Source organism: Mus pahari, chromosome 5 (genome assembly GCF_900095145.1).
Source record: "Mus pahari chromosome 5, PAHARI_EIJ_v1.1, whole genome shotgun sequence".
Taxonomy (NCBI): domain Eukaryota; kingdom Metazoa; phylum Chordata; class Mammalia; order Rodentia; family Muridae; genus Mus; species Mus pahari.
The window spans coordinates 68,289,334-68,311,417 of NC_034594.1; the positions used below are offsets into that span (position 1 = coordinate 68,289,334).

At 51.4% G+C, this 22,084-nt stretch overlaps 1 protein-coding gene across 2 annotated transcripts in view; it reads left to right on the forward strand.

Annotated features, from left to right (window-relative positions):
• Mlph (melanophilin) overlaps positions 1-20,979 on the forward strand; it is a 36,338-nt gene extending 15,359 nt beyond the window's left edge. Inside the window, exons 5-16 of one of the 2 annotated variants that reach the window (XM_029538900.1) lie at positions 321-403; positions 1,615-1,737; positions 3,287-3,491; positions 5,285-5,424; positions 7,727-7,810; positions 9,258-9,410; positions 9,619-9,774; positions 11,541-11,633; positions 12,704-12,790; positions 14,288-14,339; positions 16,171-16,271; positions 19,684-20,979. In XM_029538900.1, the coding sequence (XP_029394760.1) occupies positions 321-403; positions 1,615-1,737; positions 3,287-3,491; positions 5,285-5,424; positions 7,727-7,810; positions 9,258-9,410; positions 9,619-9,774; positions 11,541-11,633; positions 12,704-12,790; positions 14,288-14,339; positions 16,171-16,271; positions 19,684-19,710 (1,304 nt within the window). In that variant the 3' untranslated portion in view covers positions 19,711-20,979. The remainder of the gene's footprint in view (positions 1-320; positions 404-1,614; positions 1,738-3,286; positions 3,492-5,284; positions 5,425-7,726; positions 7,811-9,257; positions 9,411-9,618; positions 9,775-11,540; positions 11,634-12,703; positions 12,791-14,287; positions 14,340-16,170; positions 16,272-19,683) is intronic. The other variant, XM_029538901.1, reaches the window with a different exon arrangement.
• The last annotated feature ends 1,105 nt before the right edge of the window (positions 20,980-22,084 follow it).

Here is a 22,084-nt window from a genome sequence, read left to right on the forward strand (position 1 = left end):
GGTGGGGGAGAGAGAGAGAGAGAGAGAGAGAGAGAGAGAGAGAGAGAGAGAGAGAGAGAGACTAAGAATGGCAGGAGTCCTTTGAAACCTCAAAGTCCTGGACACACCTCCTCCACCAAAGCCACACCTCCTAATCCTTCCCAAACAGTTCCACCAACTGGCAACTGGGTATTCCAACATATGAAGTTATGGGGGGGCATTCTCATTCAAACCTCCATAGACAGTAGTTGGCAAGTGAGTGGAAAAATGAGTCCAGAGACAGTTAAGTGGTCTCCCATTTTGGCCCTCTATGGGTGGAGCCATACACCTGTAAATTGCAGGTGGATCTGAGCCAAGCTTGGAAGAAGGAAATGGAGACAGTGAGCAGACGGATGAGGATGGAGACCAGCCCCTCACCAGTAAAGTAAGTCCTGCCCAGGCACTGTCTCCATAAATTCCATATATCTCCATCCTCATGCCTCCCAGCTCCCTCACACCTCTCCCAGACATGCCATACCTCAGGCAACTGCATTTCTGTCTTGCTCCCACCCCATACCCACCTGGGAACCTCTGTGTCCACAGTGGATCCTCATCCCTAAGCGTGGGACTCCCTCCTCCCTAAGCCCCTCCCTCCTGAGCTCCCTCCTCCTCAACCTCCTCCCTCTTGAGCTCCTCCTGTCTAAGCCCCTCCCTCCTGAGCCCCTGGCACCCAAGCATGGGAGCCCAGTGTTCACTTCAGAACTCCAAAAAAAAAAAAAAAGTACAGATAGACAAAACCTACTGCAAGGCCTGTCTTGACTGACTGGTGTTCTGGGACACTGAGGTGCTGTGACAACGTGTACAGGAGGGCAGACATGTGTCCAGATGGCTCAAGGGACATGCATGGAAGCGGGTCTTGCACCTTTCAGATTATGAGCCTTGTCTTTATAAGTGGTTGTTGCTCTTCTCATTTGGCTTCCTGTGGTGGAGACAGGCTAAGCCAGTGCTTTGGTTTGGGGACAGGATGACAATGATGATTCAGAGAGAGGGAAGTAGGCCGAAGAGTGTGAGTTGGGCTTTGAACCCTTTGAAGGTGACAGGGTTGTAGCATCAGATCTGAGAAATGCTCCAGGCACACACACAGTCAGTCATCTTTTGCACAGGATCCAATTCACACCATTTGCTGAGCTCGCAGCATGCAACCCCGCCAGTGTCTAGAACATTCTAACAATAAAACATGCATTTAAAGGATCAGAGAGCCATTGTACTGAGGGGTGCGGTTCATAAAGTAATGATCAAACACCTAAAGAAAATGGAGTGGTCACCTACCTCCACCCCATAGTCAGCGAGCTACATAGACCTAAAGTCTCAGGACGCCCTCTGTGTGAGGTGCCTTCAGCCCTGCTGCAGCTCACACCCTAGGCAGCACCTGGCAGGCCAAGAACTCATTTTCCTTAGAGCACAGCTGAGCCCCTGGATACAATGTTACTTCTGATGATGCAGACCCGGTGGACCCCTGGGTCGCACAGCCACCTCCGGGCTCCTTTGCATCAGTTTCTAGCTAGAGATGGGCGTCCCCAGGGAGGGCTTGCCGACTGTCTGGAGGCTGAGTGTGGGGCTGGGATCTGAGCAGTCTTGTTTTATCTCACGCCCAAGAAGAAAAAGCGCCTGCTCTCCTTCCGCGATGAGGACTTTGAAGAAGATTCAGATCACTCAGTGCAGCCTTACAGCCAAACGCGGGGCCTGTCCTCAGTCCCTCAGACTGCACACAGCCTGCAGGTCAGTGGACTCTGGCATCTACCCATCCCCCTCCCCCCTTAGGAACCTGAGTTGAGGGGGAGGTGCTGGGACCCCAGCTGGAGTTGCATGTGGGGATGCAATGTCACAGAGCCCGGTGGTCACATCAGACTCTCAAGGCAAGGGGACTTTCCAGGACAGGCCGTGGGAATATAGGATTCAGAAACTTCACATCCTCCCAAGACCAGCAGCTCAGGGTACTGAGCAAAACACTTGGAGAGGTTGGGGCAGATGGGAATGTAAGGCCAGGCAGGTGAGTTCGGAGCCTGGAATGTGGTCGGTGATGCTCAGCCTAGAAATAAGGAGTCAGGAGGGCAGAATGGACAACGGTGGCCGCTGAGGAGCCAGTCAGAACCCAGCACTGAGCTATGCCTGCGCCCGACCTGGGCCTCATGCACTTCATTGTTCCAACTAGGCTAGTCTCAGAAGTGAAAATGCCCCTTTTACACACGCTGCTTGCTAACCACATGACCTTGGTCCCTGGAAATTCTTTGAAACCTTATCCCCTCATTTCTGCCTTTCATGGTTGATTTTGAGATGAGAGTTGTCTTAGTTGGGGTTTTACTGCTATGAACAGACACCATGACCAAGGCAAGTCTTATAAAGGACAACATTTAACTGGGGCCGGCTTACAGGTTCAGAGATTCAGTACAGTATCATCAAGGCAGGAGCATGGCAGCATCCAGGCAGACATGGTGGAGGAGGAGCTGAGAGTTCTACATCTTCATCTGAAGGCTGCTAGCAGAAGACTGGCTTCCAGGCAGCTAGGATGAGAATCTTAAACCCACAACCACCAAGACACGCCTACTCCAACAAGGCCACACCTCCTAATAGTACCACTCCCTGGGCCAAGCATATACAAACCATCACAAGAGTCCGTGCCCAGCATGCATGAGACACTCAGAAAAGCAGTAAAAATGGTTGTGAGTGCTAGGCTATGGCCGGTTGCTTGTGAACCCTCCAGTAGCTCTTGAGCTCAAGCATTGCTGGATTGAGTTGGGACACAGAAGTCAGCCCCTAAGGGGACTTTGGATCATAGGCCCTGCCCCTCCAACCCTCCCTTCCCTAGAAGCCATGTCACTCCCCCAGCTAAGATCAAACTGTAGAGATGCTCTGACAGTGGCCTCTGGGAGAACTGAATACTAAGATCCCATGGGGATGGTGGCACCATGCAGACCCCCTCAGCCCAAGGACAGGCTACTCACCTCTACCCTTTGACCTCTGACCATCACAGATTGCTAAAGTAGACACAGTTACCATGCCCTCTCTCCCAAGTAGTAGAAATCTTCACAGGAGTATTTTCAAGGCTTCAGCCTGAGTGAGCCTGGGCCCCTGGCTGTTCAGAAATACGTCTGTCTCCTGTATGATGCCTGGGCACAGTGACCCAAGGAACCCCAGTGTCACAGACGTGAAGCAGAAGGGTGTTAAGTGCTCTTGGCAGTGACTGAAGATAGAGAGGAATAGCACAGAGCCAGTCTAGTGTTCAGTCGGTAGCCCTGGAGCGGCCAACGCTGACAGCATGTGTGCTCAGTCCCTCTCAGGTGAGCCCTACTCTGAGGACACCACCTCTCTGGAACCTGAGGGACTGGAGGAGAATGGTGCAAGGGCTTCGGGATGTCGTCCCAGTCCTGAAGTGCAGCCATATAGCCCTTTACCCTCTGGGGAGGATGGTCACACTGAACTGAACTTGCCTGCAGCATCCTGCGAGAGTGCCTTTGGGACCACAGCTATGCCTGGTAGGTACTCCAGCCGACCTCTTTCCGAGATATGGGTAGGAGGCATTGAGGAGGGGAGGCATCCCTAAGAAGCAAGCCCCTCCCTTAGTTTGCATAGACAGATTAATTCCTTTAGTGTAACTGGCCTTCAGCAAACCCCAGAGACCCTTTCTTCCCTGGGCTCAGTGCTTCCCTGCGATACCTAGAACTATCCCCAGATCACTGCCTCTGCTACAGGGAAGAGAACTGACATTCCCTCAAAACCGCTACAGTACCACCAAGTCTAAAGTTCCACTGGAAGATCAGTAGAGCACGTCCCACCTAGGAGGCTGTAGCTACTCATCAGGAGACAAGGGACAAGAGAAAGAAACTGGTTCCATAAGATTTTATCAGAAATTCCAGCTTCCAAATGAAATCCCCAAGCCTGTGCCCAAGGGGGCAGATGTGCTGGGTTCAGCAGTTAAATTAGGCACAGATTACATTAGAGTAAATGAGACTACGCACAAACCACTGCTTCCAGGGGACCTGTTGGTCTTCAGACAAGTTGGTCTTTAGAGACTGTGACCTCGTGTTCCTTGCAATGATTAGGGTCTTGGGGACTTTGGATAGAGGTGGGACTCCACTTGTTCCTAAAACTATGAGTAAATAAGCCAGCCCAGTGACACGACTTGATATTCCCTCCCATGATGCCATGACCCTGGAACACATAAAAGGGAAGCCAGGAGCTAGAGACCTAGCAGTGCCAAGCAAAGGCGCTTACGTTTGGAAAGTTCTAAGATGGGAACCTAGGCTTTGGCAGCCAGTGATTCTCACACAGGACTTTCCACACAGCATCTCCTAGATGGGGAGTGGCAGAGCGGTTGTTACGACAGTGAACATAAAGTAAGGAGTGTCAGAGTGTGGCCAGCTCTTCTCTGGATGGAGCAGGGGTATGATGCTAGGAAGTACCACCAGGTTATATGGCTTCTCTGTCCCTCCTCATCCTTGCTAGGCCAGGCAGCCATTTCTAGCTCACCCCAACGTTGTACGGACTAAACACATCTATTGGTCGCATCTATGGACAAATGTGACCAACTTAGCATCTTAAAGCAACTTAACAACTCCTAGGGAGTCAGAGCATGGGCTGGGTTTGGGTATCTTTGGCAGAGGGTCTCCTAGGCTGTGTCGGAAGGGGTGTAACGTTACTCAGTCAGTTTCTGGGCAGGATTCATAATGCAGGGTGGGACCTGCTGAGCATCAGACACAGAACATGGTGTATGCCTTGAACTCTCTGGAGGGGAGCCATCGTATGCATCCTTCCTGGCCTCTCTGTTGTTGTGTGAGGTACCATTTGGGCCAAGCAGAGGTGGTGGGTAATAAGGACACAATATGATGGGGTCACCTCCTGCTAGGGCTCAGAATAGTTATTCAAGCCACATTGTAGGGAACTCTCACCACAAAACTCCGTGAAGGAGAAACAACCCTCAGTGCCCACACAGGTGTGTGTGGAAAGGGTTTGGAAGGCCGCCTCCATTAGTGGAAAGGCCATGCCAGGGCCCCATGCCCTACACACATGTGCAATCTGGCCATGTTTGCAATTTAGGCTTTAGAATTATATTACACCTACCCGTTGTCAGCTTCTCAAGTCCCATGCCACCACCCCATCCAGGGTAGGAGGGGCCTCTTTCCTGGAGGTGTGTGGTGTGGGAACCGTGGTCCTGTGACCACACACACCCTAATGGAGCATGGCTATGGCTAACTTTGCTTCCCTGGGGCAGACATGTTCCTAAGCTCTTGACGCTTCACTCCGATTCAAACCCCGTCTTTCTGCAAAGGGACTGAGGGTGTCAGGGGCAAACATCTGCCCTCACAGTACCTGGCTGATGTGGACACCTCTGATGAAGACAGTATCCAGAGTCCCAGGGCGGCCTCCCAGCATAGCAAGAGGAGGGCCCGGACTGTGCCTGAGACTCAGGTAATGAGGCTTGGGAGAAGTGTATCTATGTGCTTCTCCAGATGGGTTTATTCTTTCTCTCTCTCTCTCTCTCTCTCTCTCTCTCTCTCTCTCTCTCTCTCTCTCTCNCNCACACACACACACACACACACACACACACACACACCAGGTCAGTTTAAAGAAACTGAAGCTTTTAGCACTCTCAGACAGAAAATAGCCTATAGCATAGGGGTGATTTATTGGGGTGAATTTGAATAACATAAAGGTTAAGAGTGGCAGATCCTCAAAATGTTAAGAGGTGGGGAGGAAAAAGAAAAGAACCATGCTTGTGGCTAATCAGACGGCCTGAGAGACAGTGGAAGGAGCTCAAGCTCAAAGCCAGCTGAAGCTTCATATCCAGAATCTGTCTCTAAGAAGAAAGTTAAACTATAGCAACCACCTGGTTCTTCTGTGATCATACACAGAGTGATAATGAATTTTGATTATATGCTCACCAAGACTGAAAGCAGAGCTCCCAAGAGACAGCTATGCAATCTGTATGTTTTAGCTAGAGGAGAACCTCACGTGCTCTGTCTTTAAGACGAGAGATAGAGTTCCAAAATTTTTAATTAGTTAACTAATAAATCAACTGAGAGAAAGAGAGAGTGACAGAGAGAGGCAGAGACAGAGGCAGAGGCGGAGGCAGAGGCAGAGGCGGAGGCGGAGGCGGAGGCGGAGGCGGAGGCAGAGATTTCCATGTTCAAACAAGGTTTGGGCCACACTCTGTGACTCCTGCCTGCAGGGGATGGTGATACTTGTATTGGAAAAGGATGGATCCAGAGTTTGGAGCCTAGACAGGACTTAATTAACCTGCCATGATGGTTTACATACATATGAAATGAATAGAGAAATTATGAAGTAAGAGTCTGGAGAAAATCCCACCCAGGGCCTCGAGCATGCAGGGTGAGCATTCAAAAGCTGAGCCCTTGGATGTATGAGACAAGCTCTTTCTGTTTAGCTCAGTCTGATCTGAAGCTTGCCATCCTCCTGCCTCAGCCTCTCAAGTCAGAGGACACAGTAGCCCTGCCATACCCAGGTCTTTTATTTTCCACATGGGAAATGAGGTTCCTTAGCTCCCTCCTGAGTTTGCCTCCATCTTGGAAACATGGGGGACTCCAGCCCTCCTTGAAACTGTGGTCCCTCAGGAGACCCTTTGTGCTGTGAGCTTGTCTGCAGAGGCTCCAGGTTCCAGACACCAGACAGAAGCTGGAGTTGACTGTGTTCCTTGTGTGTCTCACTGGCCTGGTGGTCCTCAGTTCTCCCTAGCTGCAGCCAGAGTCTCATCAGAAAATCACACCGAACCCTAAGCCAACAGCCCCGTCTATTATTTTGCTGGTCCCTCCCGGCCTCTGCCTTCCTCTCCGGCCCAGCTTCCCAGCCTCCTTAGCGGCCTCCCTTCTTGTTCACTCCCTGTGGGGCTCACAATGACAGTATCGACACTGGGTAGGCAATGGCTTTTCCGCTCTCTGAGCCCCCACCTCTACCTCACGGGTGAATAGACCAAGCCATGTGCTGAGCAACCTACTGAGAATATCGATCAGTGCCACCACCACCTACAACAAATGGGCCAGGCCGTATGAACCCTGAGTCACAGCTGTCCACAGAGGGCAAGCATAGGCAAAGGGCTCAAAGACACCCGTGTTAGCATTTCCAGTATGCCCCGTCTTCCTTCAAGTTCTCAGTGCTGGGGTAATTACCCACCAACAATGGCAGCTTCCCGCCCCTGTAAGTGTCATTTCCCTCTCATAAGGCTGGGCGAGCGGTAAATGAGATAATGTAAGACAGAGAGGCCGCCTGCAAGGAGGCCAAGCAAAGAGGAATCGATTTTCCTGCCTCTGTCTGGGAGCTAATAGACTGGCTGACTCAAGAGTCTGGTGACTCAAAGAATTAGAAAGTTGCGCTCTGGGTCACAAGTGACCCAGGGCTCCTGCTACCTAATGACTTTGGTCACCGTGTCCTGCTTAATGCACATCTTCCTGTGCATTAAGTGACCTGGAGCCACCCGGTGACAGGCACAGTCGGTGCTTTCTGCCACTTTGGCTGGCTGGGTGTCTTGCCTTTCCTACACTGTCCTCCCACCCCCCACCCCCACTGACCTCCCCTCTTGCTTCCAGTACCCTCGGTGTCAGACAGAGGTTGTTTACAGTTAACCTCCAGGGCCCTGTCATAGGTAATGGCCTTAGCTGGACTTGGTACTTCTGAGGAGGATGACACCTGTGCTGGTGGGGGTTACGGTGAGGCCCTCTGCTGTCACCAGACCACTGCTCCTCTTCCTCTGCCGCAGATCTTGGAGTTGAACAAGCGAATGTCAGCTGTGGAGAACCTGCTGGTCCACCTGGAGAACGCGGTTCTGCCACCCTCAGCCCAGGTAATCCCCTGGGTTAAGAGAGACGAGCCCACAGCCTTCCATTAAGGGAGGCTGAAGTCCCAGGGGAAGAGTCTCAGAGATCTTGCAGCTGATTGGTGCACAGTGCTCCAAGGATGGGCAGAGGAGGTCTCCTGCGTAGCTCATCCACATAAAGCCATCCGTGGACAATAAGGAGGTGATACGGTGTGGTCCTTTACAGGTAGATGTCTCATAAACTGCTGTGAGATGAATCCTCACAGGTTCTGTGAGTGTTGGAGAGTGGCTTCAGGCATCCAAGAAGTGGCTGTCTTGTGTCCGAAGCCCAGTGACAGCTCTCTCATGTCCAAAGCCCATCTGAGATATGTACATGGGCTTTCTTGGACTTTTTTTTTTTTTTTTTTTTTTTTTTTTTGACCAAAGCAATAGCTATTCTGGGTCCTTTGAAAACCTCATCTAAGGCAAAGAGATGGGTCCCCACGCAGTCTGCTATCCTTGATCTGAACTCAGGAAGACTGGCTACGGACCGACCGTGGTACCACCGAGTCACCACATGCTGCAGCCCTCTCTACCCTCTGTCGGCAAAGTTCTGCAACTTGCCACTGGCCTTCGAGGGGTTAGTCCCTGTTGCAAAAGTGACATGGGAACACAGTGTGACACCTCAACCTTGTCTCCGGACTCACAATAACTTGAGAATAGGAGGGTCCTTGTTGCTATGTGATTCCAGGACAGACACCAAAGCCCCATGGGAACACAGAATTTCTAGGCAGCACTGAGATAATGCTACTGTGGCTCACCTCAGCCTCACAAAGAGAGAATTTAGAGAACCAGAGACCCTTGTCCTCAGCCCCCTGAGCCCCAGCCAAACGCCCAGGGACACAAACATAGGACCGGAGCTTGGACACAAACAGAAGGGGTTGTGGGCTCAGTGGGGGATAGAGAGTGGTGGAGGGAGGATGTGCCTTCCACCTCTGAGCACTTCCCCCAGAGAAAGCTCAATGTCTCATTCAAACCATGTGGTCTAATAGGTCATCCATAAAAAGAAAGATGTGTTTCCCAGTACTCCAACATGGCTCAACCTGGAGAAATTAGCTGAGTGAAAGCAGCTGCCCACAGAGAGCAGGCCCATCTGATGCTGCTCACATAAGGAGCCCAGGAAGGGCAGATTCACTGAGACAGAAAAGAGAGAAATAGATACCGAGGACTAGGGGGAGGATGGAGTGAGTGTTCAGTGGGGATGGAGTCTCAGTATAGCAGAAGGGAAAGCTCTGTGGGAGAAGTTAGTGCTGTGTGCATCAGAAACTGAGTGTATACCCTAAAATAGTGAAGATGATAAACGTATATACACATTTTATCCTAGTGAAGACTTTTGGGGACGGGGAAGCAGGACGAAGGGTGGCTCTTAAATGGACACCAGTGTTGGAGTCCTCACCTCCCGAGGCTGCCTCTAAGCCCTGCCTCGCCCCATTAGGAACCAACTGTGGAGACACACCCCAGTGCTGACACAGAGGAGGAGACACTCAGGAGGAGGCTGGAAGAACTGACCAGCAACATCAGTGGTTCTGGCACCTCATCGGAAGATGAGACCAAGCCAGATGGCACCTTCCTTGGAGGGTCCCCAAAGGTGAGGCCAAGCACAGGGCAAGAGGGACAATCCCGGGTAGCCATCTGCCCTCGAAGGGAGGGCAGCTAATTAGTTTCAGGCTTTGGGGGTGGTGCTTGATAAAACCACACAGGTAAAGAGGTTAGAGCCCAGCCATGGGAATTCACCAGTGTGGCAGCAGCCTGTGCTCTACTTCAATGGATGACCAGTGACACCTTCTTGTCCCTAGGTGTGTGCGGACACAGGGCACATGGAGACCCAGGAAAGGAGCCCCCGGAGTCCTGGGAACCCAGCTCGGCCCACGAAAAGCACAGATGAGGAGCTATCAGAGATGGAGGATAGAGTGGCCATGACAGTGTCTGAAGTTCAGCAAGCTGAGAGTGAGGTAGCCCACCCACCCCACCCCTGAGGAATGTCCCCAGTGACAATATCCTGGTGACAGGACCCAGTCAGAGGCCTGACAACCCAACAGCCCACATACAGGCTCACAGAGGCCTCCCTGGCAGCCAGGACAGGAGCAGAGTGCAAGTTTGGGGGGAGGGGTTCCCATTTCTCCACTCCCCTGCTCAACCTGGGGAGTGCCGGGCAAGCTTTTCGGCCATGAGAAAGGTGCACATTGTCACTATTCCTATCCCATGAGCAGAGCCTAGATAGCGGCTGAGAGGTTAAGACAGCAGGGCTCACGACTGGACTTGGCAAAGGGTCCTTGGGTGCCTGAGCAATGACTTCAGGGTTTGGGAGAGAGAGATGTCAACAGTGCGCAGGCCCCATGCAAGCCAGCATGTACAGGCCTTCCAGGGACAGATGGAGTGTCTTCTCCAGGGACAACTGCGGGGTCTTCCCCCTGTAGTTTTGTAAAGGAAAGAGGTCTGAACCCAGGCTGTGGAGATAACCAGCACCCCGCCTTCATCCAGCAAATGGTTACCGGCACCCAAGCACGGGAGGTGTGAGCCAGCCACCGCTCCCGGCCAAGGAGTGAGGCAGGCCCAGGCCTTGCCTTCAAGGGTTCCCTTCTAACATGCAGCTGACATGGGTCGTCACACAGGCAACGGCTCTGAAAACCTCAGCCCAAGCTCCTGACTCTGGAATTTAGACTCTTTGTGGGAGGAAACAAAACAAAAATCAATCAAACAACAACAAAAAAAGTGTCTCTTCCCACAACAAAACATGAAAAGAAACAAAGTTACTCGATGGTGAAATTAGTGAGTAGGAAACAGGGTGGTTTATCCCACAGAGTGATTGCCCAGGGAGGGCAGCTTAGAGCTGGCAGTGGGAAGGACACTGTGAAGAGAAACGAATGCCGAAGCTCTATGGCAGTGGCCCTCAGCCTTCCTAAGACTGTGACCCTTTACTACAGTTCCTGATGTGGTGGCCCCCAGCCATAAAATGTTTTCATTACCACTTCATAGCCATAATTTTGCTACTGTTATGAACTGTAATGTAAATATCTGTGGTTTCCCTTGGTCTTAGGTTCTCAACCTGTGGGTCACGGCCCCCAAGGGTTGGTTGCTTTAGGGCATGGGAGTTCAGGCAGAGGAGACAGATCACACAAAGGCACTGGGGTAGTGTCAAGCTTAGTAAGCTCATGGATTGGACGTGAAACCCCAAAATGCAAACAGAGTGATGGGGAAGGGAAGCAGAGGAAGGTTCCAGGAGAAGGTGGATGGAGAGCCCTGAGGACCACAAAAATTAATGGAGCAGAGTGACTGGTGATGTCATTCAAGTGGTGCAGCCTGTGCTTAGCCTGTGCAAAGCCTCGAGTTCAGCCCTAGTTCCATGATAAAATGAAACGGAAGAGGAGGGAGTTAACTTAGTTTCCGCATCTAGATGCTTCCTCTAGCTTCGGTGGGAAGAGTAGCCCAGGAGGTGAGAACAGGCCAAGGATGGCTCTGGTAGTGGCAGGAGGGAGTGGCCAGGCCACATACACATCATCCTACATGTAGGAGCCAGCCTTCCAGCTGTGCCTCCAGAGAGTACCCAGCACCTCGAGACATCCAGAGAGACTCTGACAACCAGGGAGGAAGGCGGAGGAACCCAGGGCCAGGCTGTGGTTGGGATTCTAAGCTGGAGATCTTTATGATCTGAGAGGGGATGTTGGATGACATCTGTCTGTCTACCTGTCTTCTGTCATCGGTCATCCCTCCTTCCTAGGTCTCAGACATCGAGTCCAGGATCGCAGCTCTGAGGGCAGCAGGACTCACAGTGAAGCCCTCGGGAAAGCCGCGGAGAAAGTCAGGCATCCCGGTGAGTAGGGTGGAGGAATGAAGTATCACGTCCGTGAGCCCCAAGGATCTCTTCTGTAGCCCACAGTGTCCCCTCAAGACCTCCCAGGAACCCAGAGAGGAACAGACCTGATTTTCTTGATGCTGCTATTCATGTTTGCCACAGCCAGTTCGTGAGCTGGACCCCTGCGAGAGCTTTTTAATCATTTATTACTTTGAAATAGTAATAATTTAAAAACTTATAGGCTGGGAAGATAGGACATCTATAAAGTGCCTGACACACAGGCATAATGGCTTGAGTTAACTCCTCAGAATTTGTAAGACCAGGAAGAAAAAAAAAAAGCCAGGCACAATAGTGCTGGTGTAAACTATAGTCCCACTGCTGGACAAGCAGAGACAGGAAGAACTCTGAGACTCCCTGGCCACCCCCCCCATCTACTTGGAGAGTTAGGGCACGGTTAAGAGACCCCCATATCAATCAATATGTTAATTAATTAATTAAATGGTGGATAGCATCTGAGGACTGACACCAAGGTTGTTCTCTGGCCTGTACACGTGGTGCTCCCTATGTGGAACCTCAGCCCTGGTAGGCAAACTTCACCTGGTGAGGGAAGACCTGACACATTGATATTCTGATGTGGGTGTGGCTAGAACAACTGAAGGAGAGAGACCAGAACCCAGCATCCGTCCCCAAGTCCAGTCAGAGGTTTCTGGAAGAGCGATGCTGTGGGTATCAGGACAGGAGAATGAAGAATGATCTGCAAGGTCCCTAGGTGGATTCATGGTTAAATCCCTACTGCCCTAAGTCAATGTGGTGTTTCAGATTAAAATAAAACTGACTTCCTCAAGTCCATACCATGGCAAGAAACTGCTTGGTGGTGCCTGAAGTGGGAAACCACTGGGAAGTGTATTTTAATTTGCGGAGTCCATAGCCTTGTTGTATTCTGAGGGGTGGAGGGCATGCTCTATCCCAGCTTGACCAGTATCTGCTGGGACCACTGTCCTGTATCGTGCCAGCCCGGCTTGACTCCCACCCTGGCTGTCATGGTTCAACAAGACGGTAATAGCACACATTTCTTCCTCGGTCTCCAGATCTTTCTTCCCCGGGTTACTGAGAAACTTGACAGGATCCCAAAGACTCCACCTGCAGACCCTGAGGACCAAGCCAAGGTGCCCAAGGTATGCCCATCACCACCTTCCAAGGCAACTCTCACAGAAGAGCCAGTGCTGAGGGAGGGTGTGGCGAGTGAGCTGACAGCTCAGCGATGCCTGAAGGGTACACAGATAGGTGGGGCCGGGTGGGTCCAGGCGGCTCCTGATGGGGAAAACCCAGAGATCCCATCGAGATGCAGAGATGAGGACAGGTGGAAGGAACGTCTGTCAAGCACACTCAGGGTTCTTGGCTCAGTTCTTTAAGCAGCTTTGAGGACAGGAATGTAAGACCCCACTTAGCCTACCCAGGGGTAACATAGGTGGGGCTTTTACCTTTCCACACACATCAGACTTCAGTAAGGGTCTTGCTAGAGCCACATCATGTGTTCCCAGATGCTTTTCCATCCAGCTCAGGCATAGCAGCCTGGCACCTGTCCACTGAGAGACACGGGTGCTGGTTGTTGGGGGTGAAGACACAGAGGAGCCGAGTGGTGTCTGGGAACAGCATTGGGAAAATAGCCCAAGGATGAGCTCCGCACAGGGAAGACACTGTGACTGGGTGAGAGTGAAAGAGAGGCCTCAGGAGAAAGGTCCATGTGTCTAAAGGATGTTAGGAACAGGATTGGGGTGCGGCTCCCAGGCCTACTCCAAGCCCTGTCCCCCCTGGCCCAGGCACCCACTAAGCCACAGGGCAAGTAGTGTCAGCCACAAATCAGCCACATATCAGCAACATGTCATCCACCTGTCAGCCACATATTAGCCATGTGTCAGCCCTTGGTTCCAGGCATTGTTTTCTGCCCACGCTTCACCTGTGTTACAGAGCCTGGTTGTGTGGGCAGTGACATCTTTTAATAGTAACACATGAACTAAGGCTCTGGGTTGGGGGGGAGGTGTCTGGCAAAGGTCAGGTGTGTGAGAGTGACAGCAGGGTCCTGACTGGGACTGGGCGCAGGGTCCTGACATCCACAGGATCCCCCACCCCCAGTATTCCCAAAGTCCCACCTCTAGGCTCCAAGCTCTACCTATAGGAAAGGCAGCTAGACACACAGGGAGAATCCCGGCCACTGGGAAATACTTCTTGGGCCATCCAGTCTCTCTACTCTTGAAAAGGGCAAACAGAGAATGAATCTCTTTCCATGTTGCAGAGAGGAGGAAAGGAGGGAGGAGGCAGTGGCTAAGAACGCCAGTGCCAGTAGGGAGCACTATTTACAGCCATGAGTCTGTGTCACCAAGGGCGAGTTCAGAGCGAGCATGCAGTAGGAAGGAACAGCTCTGTAAACTGAACCCACGCCTCTGTACCCTTTCCAACCCACCACTGGAAGCAGGCAGTTCCCTGGCATCTCGTCCATATAGGCACTGGTGCATAATTTACAGACAGTATATATTCCTGTATCGTTGAGCTCGACTTTTGGCAGAGAACGGGGAAGCAGGTGACCTTGGTAATTAAAGTCAGAATCAAAAAGAAGTCCCAAATTAGTTCAAATTACACCTCAGGAATGCCCAGAGATGTTCTCTTCCTCCTAGACAACAGCTGTGCCCTCTCTCCTGAGGAGGAAGTATTCTCCCAGCAGCCAAGGTAAGAGCCACCCACTACCCCTCCCGCTCCACTACAGCTGAGAAATGAGCTCAGGGGAGGAACACAGCCAGCCGGGCTCTGTACACTCCTCCCTAATCTGTGGGACCCACCTAGACCCTGTCTCTGAAGAATACCCAGAAGGGCCACTGTGCCACCCTGGGGCCCATGTGTGCTGTTCAGGGTGGCTTTAGGTGAGTGCAGGCAGTGCTGGCACTGCTAATGTCCCCATGGTCTCAGTATAAAGGGTCCCTATAGAGAACATGGAACATCAGGTCGTTAGAAGACCTTGAAGTCTCTCTGGTGACAAGGACGTCAGCTTTGCCCTAGGCACATGGATGTGCAGTGTTACTTTTTCTGTCACTATGAAAACTCCTGTTGAGAAACTCGAAGGAGGAAGGCTAATTCTGGCTGACAGTTTCAGAGGGTCGAGTTTGTGCTTCCCCCACACACTTAGGCAGCATGCCAGGGTGGTGGGAGTGTGTGGTAGAGAAAAGGCCCTTACCTACTGCCAGACGAGAAGCAGAGGCCAGGAAGAGATTCCTCTTTGCATCCACTGAGGTCCTGACACACCCTCAGGGTCAGGGTAACTTAGAGAGGGGATGGTGAGGAGTAGCTGTTGACATTTGGGGGCTTCTGGAACAAGAAGACAGAGATGAACAGAGTCCCCTTTGTGGCTGGCTTCAAGCACAGACTAAGCCCCACCAAGAGGCCACTTACATTCAGCCCAAAGCCAGAACATCTCACGGCCAGACCACTGTGAGCTCTGAGCATCTCACGGCCAGGCCACTGCCAGCTCTGAGCATCTCACGGCCAGGCCACTGCGAGCTCTGAGTTCTCCACTACCACCATCTCAGTGCCAGCATGAAGACAAAACGGCTCCTCACTGGGTCTCCCAGGGCCAGCATGGCGCCATAGCGGGTCCTCAGGGCTCTCTATAGGCCTGCAAAGCCAGTTGCATCCTCTCTACTCAGTGCTGTGTTCCCTGGGACAGCTCTGTCAGGTGGGATTCAATTCCCTTCTGGGAATGGAATAACAGGACAGCCATGTGTCTATAAGTCAGCTCTCAAGAAGAAAGGGGAGGGGAGGGGAAAGCAAGGGGGGAGGGGAGGGAAGAGAAGGGAGACGAGAAGGGGTCAGGCCTGATTGAAGCACATCGCTGAATATGGGTCTAGAAAGATAGTCAACACTCTAGGGTGCTGCGAGCCAAACTTCCTTCCAGCTCAAGAGATTCCCACAGGAGCCACGCAGGTGTAGGTTTTTGTCCAACCCCTTCATCTAAACACAAACAGTTGGCTAAGAATAGAGGCCAAGGCCCCCAACTCTGCAGTCACAGGACTTAAACACTTCTGCCTTGAGGATCAGAGTGCCAGCACCTCAGGCCCATTGTCCTGTCACAAAATTATATGTCACATATGCTCCTGACTCTAGTGTCCTAAGTTCCCTGTTGTTCTTCCAGGGCCACAGAAAAGAAGGATACAAACTACTTCTAGTGACCTAAAAGATTTGGCCACGCCTCCTGTTCACAGCCCCCCCCCCATCTCTTTCCTGCTGGCCCCGCCTCCTGCCCACAAACCCCACCCCTTTTCTTGGCCTCACCCTTTCCTACTGGCCCTGCCTCCTTTCTCAGTGGCTCTGCCTCTTCAAAGAAAGAGAAGCTTTCTGAACTCCTTTTCTACACAGGTACCGAGTGTTCCTTGCAAAGTGTGCTACAGTATGAAACCTTCTCGACAGAAGACATGTCCACATCTATGACTCTGTCCAATGTCTGAGGTTGACAAGAACTCACTTGGATAGGTCTTTGATTCATTGCTTCCCCTCTATTTTCCCAAAGGCATAGACGGTGGTTCTTTTGATCGGAAATCAGTGTACCGTGGCTCACTGACACAGAGGAACCCTAACGGGAGGAGAGGGACAGCCAGCCACATCTTCGCGGTAATGTTTCCTCTCTGTGTGTGCTGCCCTGTCAGTTTCACGTTTTGATACTGAGTCAAAAGCAGAAGCCATTGGAGAGGGGTTGGGGTGGCGAGGGTAGTCATCAATCTGTTTGTTTGTTTGTTTTTCGAGACAGGGTTTCTCTGTATAGCCCTGGCTGTCCTGGAACTCACTATGTAGACCAGGCTGGCCTCGAACTCAGAAATCCGGCTGCCTCTGCCTCCCAAGTGCTGGGATTAAAGGTGTGTGCCACCACCACCCGGCAACTAAAAACATTTCTTAGGCATACCTGAGTATGTGCTTGCTCTGGGAGCACATATACAAAGGGCGGGGTGAGTGCATTAATGAGAGAAAGAATAGTAATGGCAAACCTGCAGACTCACTAAGCACGCAAGGGACAGGCTCAGCTCTGAACAGGGACCAACCCAGGTGCTATGAGACTGAACCCTCAGGCTAGACAGGACCACTAGATACAAAGGGTAGACCCTGAAGACCCTCATTTGACCCTTGAGGCCCTCAAGTTCAGCAACATGAGCACTAGACACTAGGACAACTGTGAATCACCTTAGGCCTCTGCACTGAGCCAGGGGCATGCCCAGTGGTTCCACTCAGATATGACACTGTGACATCTCAGGTGACAAGACTGTGGCCTTCATCCTGGAGATACTCACGGTGACGGTGACAAAGTACCTTTGATCAAGGCCCAAACACATTTTGTGTTACTGTTATTTCATTACTGGGGTGAAATACACTAGGCAGGCAGGCTACATATAAAGAAAATAGCTTTACCTAACTCACACTTCTCCAGAGTTCGCGGGACATGATGCTAGCAGATGCTTGGAGCTGTAGGAGTATCTGTGAAGAGAGAGCATTTTACCAGGCAGGAGGGAAAGGAACAGTCAGGATGCACAGAAGTCAGATGCAGACTTTAAAAGATTGTATCTATTTGACTTCATCTCTCCTCTCTCTCTCTCTCTCTCTCTCTCTCTCTCTCTCTCTCTCTCTCTCTCTCTCTCTCTCTCTCTCTTTGTGTGTGTGTGTGTGTGTGTGTGTGTGTGTGTGTGTGCATGTACTATGTGTGTAGGCACCAGCATAGAAGGCTATTGGAACCTCTGGAGCTGGGGTCACACCTGGTGAGCCACCTGGGTATGGGTGCTGGGAACCAAGCCCGGGTCTTCTTGAAGAGCCAGAAGCATCTTAACCTCTGAGCCCTCTCTCCATCCCCATGCTGTAGTAAGAACACACTGGGTCCCAAGAGAATGTCTCTTATCCTTTCCAAAGGCATGTTCCCAGTGACCTAGAGAGTTCCCACTAGGCCCTGCCCATCGAGGACCACCACCACCACACTGGGACCAAACTTCCAATATACAAACATTGGCGGATACCCTACATGCAAGCTGTACCAACCCTTGTCCCCTACCTCTCTCCCATCCCCACGTTACCGACTTAGCACGCTGTCTAATGTTCATCCTTGCTTACTTCCAGTTTCCAAGGGTGAGCAGAAGTCTGCCTGGCTCAATTCTTCAAACCTTGTCCAGGAAGACTAAGCTCTAAATGTGTTCTTTGTTTTTTTAAAGTCACCTTGGAGTGGAGGCATAGCTTGGTGGCAGGCTGTCAGCTCCACATGCATGATGCCCTGGAGTTGTCACCCATGCCACAGGGAAAGCAGTAGTGATCTTGGGATGATGTATTTCTTTAAAATGGATGTCTCAATCTGCCTGCTCTCTGGGTTGAATATTAATGACTGCTGGGAAAGATGTCTCCCTGATTAGCCTCGGCAGTGGCCTACCATCGTCCTCTTTATGCAGCTCCTCACAACATCGGTCTGCATATAGGTCATGTGTCATACTTATAGCTCGTGACAACACTGTCCCTTGGATCTCAAATTGAACCTCCTCTGAGGATGGGTCTCCTTCCTCTCTGTGTATAGCCAGCTCATTGCTGTCCCTTAGAATGCAATGTGTGCTCAGCGAGTGAATTTTAGCTGAATTCTACACCCAGCACTGATCCTAATCAAGCTCCTGTAGGTATCACGTGCTGAGAGGGGTGTGGCCCTCAAGCCCCCAGCCAACCCTTCCCTTAGGAGATAAGTGCTTGGGCCTGGAGGCCCTGAGCCCTTTCCAGGAGAATCAATATCTGTGTCCTGGGTGCCTCTGCTCACAATGTTCCTGTGTGTTCTGTAAACCCATGTACAGAATGAGACAGAGTAAGATCATCGAAAGCATCTCTTAAATTCCCTTCCCCATCGCTGGCAGAGCTGCAGCCAAGAGCAGAAACCACTGTGAGCAGAGGAAGCTGAGCAGCTCTGTGGAAAGCTTCCACCTAGGAGCTCACTAAACCAGCCACGCCCTGCAAGCTCCTCTTCCTCAAGAGACAGAAGGAAGTCAGGGCCCCCAAACTACCCTCCCAGGAAATAAGCCCTACCGGGGACCCACAAGAATCATGGCCTCTCATGGTTATGAACTCCATGTTTAGAGGACAGGGCATCACAAGGTAGGGATGCAAGAAAAGTGGAAGATACTCATGAGATCTCCGTGAGTTCAAGGACAGCCTGCTCTACCTAATGAGTTCCAGAACAGCCAGGGCTATGTAGGAAAGACCTGTCTCAAAAAGAAACAAAACAAGCAAACAAACAAAAAAAAAGGCTGGTGAAAAGCAAACACAAGCAACTGAGATCTGTGTGCACACATGAACCCACAGAATCAGGGGCTTGCCTGTGTGCCTGTGTACTGTGTGTGCAATAACATGGCTGAGATTGTGTCTATCTATATACATACCCACATTTTTCTTCATATATACCTCTGTCTGTGTCTATGTGTGTACCCATGTGCCATGTTCATGCTTGTATGTGTTTCTATGCATGCACACGTGGATATCAGTATACATACCTGTGTGTCTGTGTGCACATCACACATGTCTCTCTGTATATACATATTTCTACATGGCACTTGCTGGTGTGTATATCTATGTGTGCATGCATGTGTGTGCAAGCACATGTGTGTATACACACACACACACACACACACACACACGCTTGTGTCTGTATCCCCATCTCTCTCTCTCTCTCTCTCTCTATATATATATATATATATATATGTTTTTTTCTGTTATATCTGTATCTGTCACATAATTGTTAGTATATTTGTTTTTGGTTGGTTGGTTGGTTGGTTGGTTGGTTGGTTTTGGTTTTTCGAGACAGGGTTTCTCTGCATAGCCCTGGCTGTCCTGGAACTCACTTTGTAGACCAGGCTGGCCTTGAACTCAGAAATCCGCCTGCCTCTGCCTCCCGAGTGCTGGGATTCAAGGCATGCACCACCATGCCCAGCTAGTATATTTGTTTACTTCTGTGCAAACACTTTGCACATGAACCCATGTGCATGCCTAAGCAAATGTGTGTATTTGTGCTCTACAGAAACCTGTGATGGCCCAGCAGCCCTAAAGGAAGGCTCATGGCACAGGACAGTACCACAAAGCACCCCACAGTTTCCTCCACATGACGGTTGCCTCCCCATGAGCTCTGTTCTTTGTGATGCTCACAGCTGCTTGTAGTCATCATCCCAGTGAGGAGTAAGAAGAATCTTATGCGTGTCTTTACCAGGTCACCAACCCGAGCTAGGGTGCCTGCCAGACTCTGACCTGGGAAATACAAACTCTGTGTCTCCCCTCAATTGATCAGTTCTCTGCCTGCTGAAGGACACTCAGATACCATCTCACTGTGATTCTTCAACCCGATCATCGACTTTGTTAGGCCTCCCTCACAGCTGGGATGAAAAGAGCTGGCTCAGAGGAAGCCCTGAACATGTACACATCCCTGACTATGCATGTGCAGGAGATGGGAGGGGGAGGTAGAAACAAGAGTATCTGTGGGCATGATGAGAGAGTGTACAATTGCAGGAGTGAATGAGGCGGGGTGGATTCCTCCCCTACCCGACAGACTTAGTTCTTCAAACTTCCTTGTGTGTTCTAGATGAGGGCAGATAACACTGACCACCCCCCAACCCCAGCATTCCCACCCCAATAACCACCACCCACAGTGCCACACTGAGACCAAGCCTCCAACACGGGCTTTTGGGGTACACTGCATAGGGACCTCGCTTTCTAGATAGCTGTCTTCAAATGCAGGCTTCTACCCTATAGATGACTGACTGCTCTGGGGTTTATCAAGAACTCAGATCTTCCAGATCAAGCTCGTCAGAGCCAGTTTTGCTGGTGTCTGCACGGTCTGCCCTTCACAGCCATCCCGCCACTACACACCCAGAGCTGCCTCTTTCCTGTCAGCTTGTATCCTATTCTGGGCATCAAGAGAACACATAGGCCAGAACCACAAACATCCTAGTGTCTTCTGAAAATAAACTCCAGGGAGAAGCCTCTCACTCATTCAGAGCTCCTCTCAGGAGCGCCATATTTGTGACAACCTGATGCAGGAAATGTGTCCTCCTGTGCCACCTGTGCCCTGAACTACTTGCCACCTGACCCTACTTGCCCTTGGGGGTGAGGTGGCACAGAGTCAACAACACAGACTCCGGAAGGAGGTGGGAAACAGAAACACTGCAGCAAGTTCATGTGAATGATGCTACAAGCTCTTTTAATACCCTCCACCCACGCCCCCTTGATCCCAAGAAAGCATCTCTTCTAAACAGCAGTTCTTGACTGGCTGACATTGTCTGCACCAGCAGTCCTTGGTCTCTCAGGCAGTCCTCCATTAGGTCCTCCTATAGGAGACGCTTTTGTGACTGTGCAGGCCCCCGGTGTCCCTGCATTTCAAAGGACAGAAGTCCATCCAAGAGGCCAGTGGAGACTGCAGTTCTGAGGGCTGGGGCCTCTGCCTGCTTTTGGGGACTGCAGCCATCCCAGCGTACCTTGGCTTCAGCTTCGTTGCAGTCTCCATACGTGCCTTCATGTCACCTTGCCTTGTACATCTCTGAACAGATGTTCTCTTGTTGGGGTAACATTTGCTGTGTGTAGGGCCACCTTTACCCAGCATGCCTGCCTCAGTCAACACACTTGCAAAGGCCCCATTTCCATAGGTGGCTCTTTCTTCCTGGGGCTCTAACTGACTATGAACTGGGGAGATACAGACTCCCCTACAGAGCATGAGAGTTCAAAAAGCTCAAAACTTTGCAGTACACTCTCCCCTCGCCCAAAAAACCCCAGAAAGGTCTCATGGCTCTGCTGAAATCCTGAGGAAGACCAAGGGGTGGACATTGATTGGCCAGAGAGTCCTGTTAATGGGGCTCCCTTCACTGCAAGGAGCAGAAACCCATTTAAGTAGGAGTGTTGGGCAAGGCACAGAGCTTTCTCCCGCAGCCCAGGGACACACGCAAGCCAGCTTCAGGGGGTTCGGGTGATGGGGTGGGAACACCCTCACAGCCTCTGCCTCCCTGCATGACCCTGATCTCTAGTTTGTCTGTCAGCTGTCCGGTGACGCCCCAGTGGTCTGGTCTCTTCAGCCACAGCTCTGTGACTAGGCCTCTCTGACAGGGACGGCTCTCTACCTCAGAACCCAGGGCAGTTACTTAGAGCCACGTGCTTCCTCTGTCCTGGCCACCTAGACAGCCACATAGACTAGGCCTCTGCCCGATGAGAAATCCCTTTGCTGTGCCCAAAGCGGCTTCTCCTTCCCTGTGATCTGTAACCCATTAATATGACCTGGGAAAAGCTCCCTGACCTCTGGTCAAACCCTCCATGTAACCCACTTCTCAGCTTTGAGGTACTCAGGGGATACCTCCAGCTCTGTGGGTCACTCCAAGAGCATCACAGGCCACACCTCACCTGCACTTTGCCACCTGCCTTTGGAACATCTCCAGCTATCC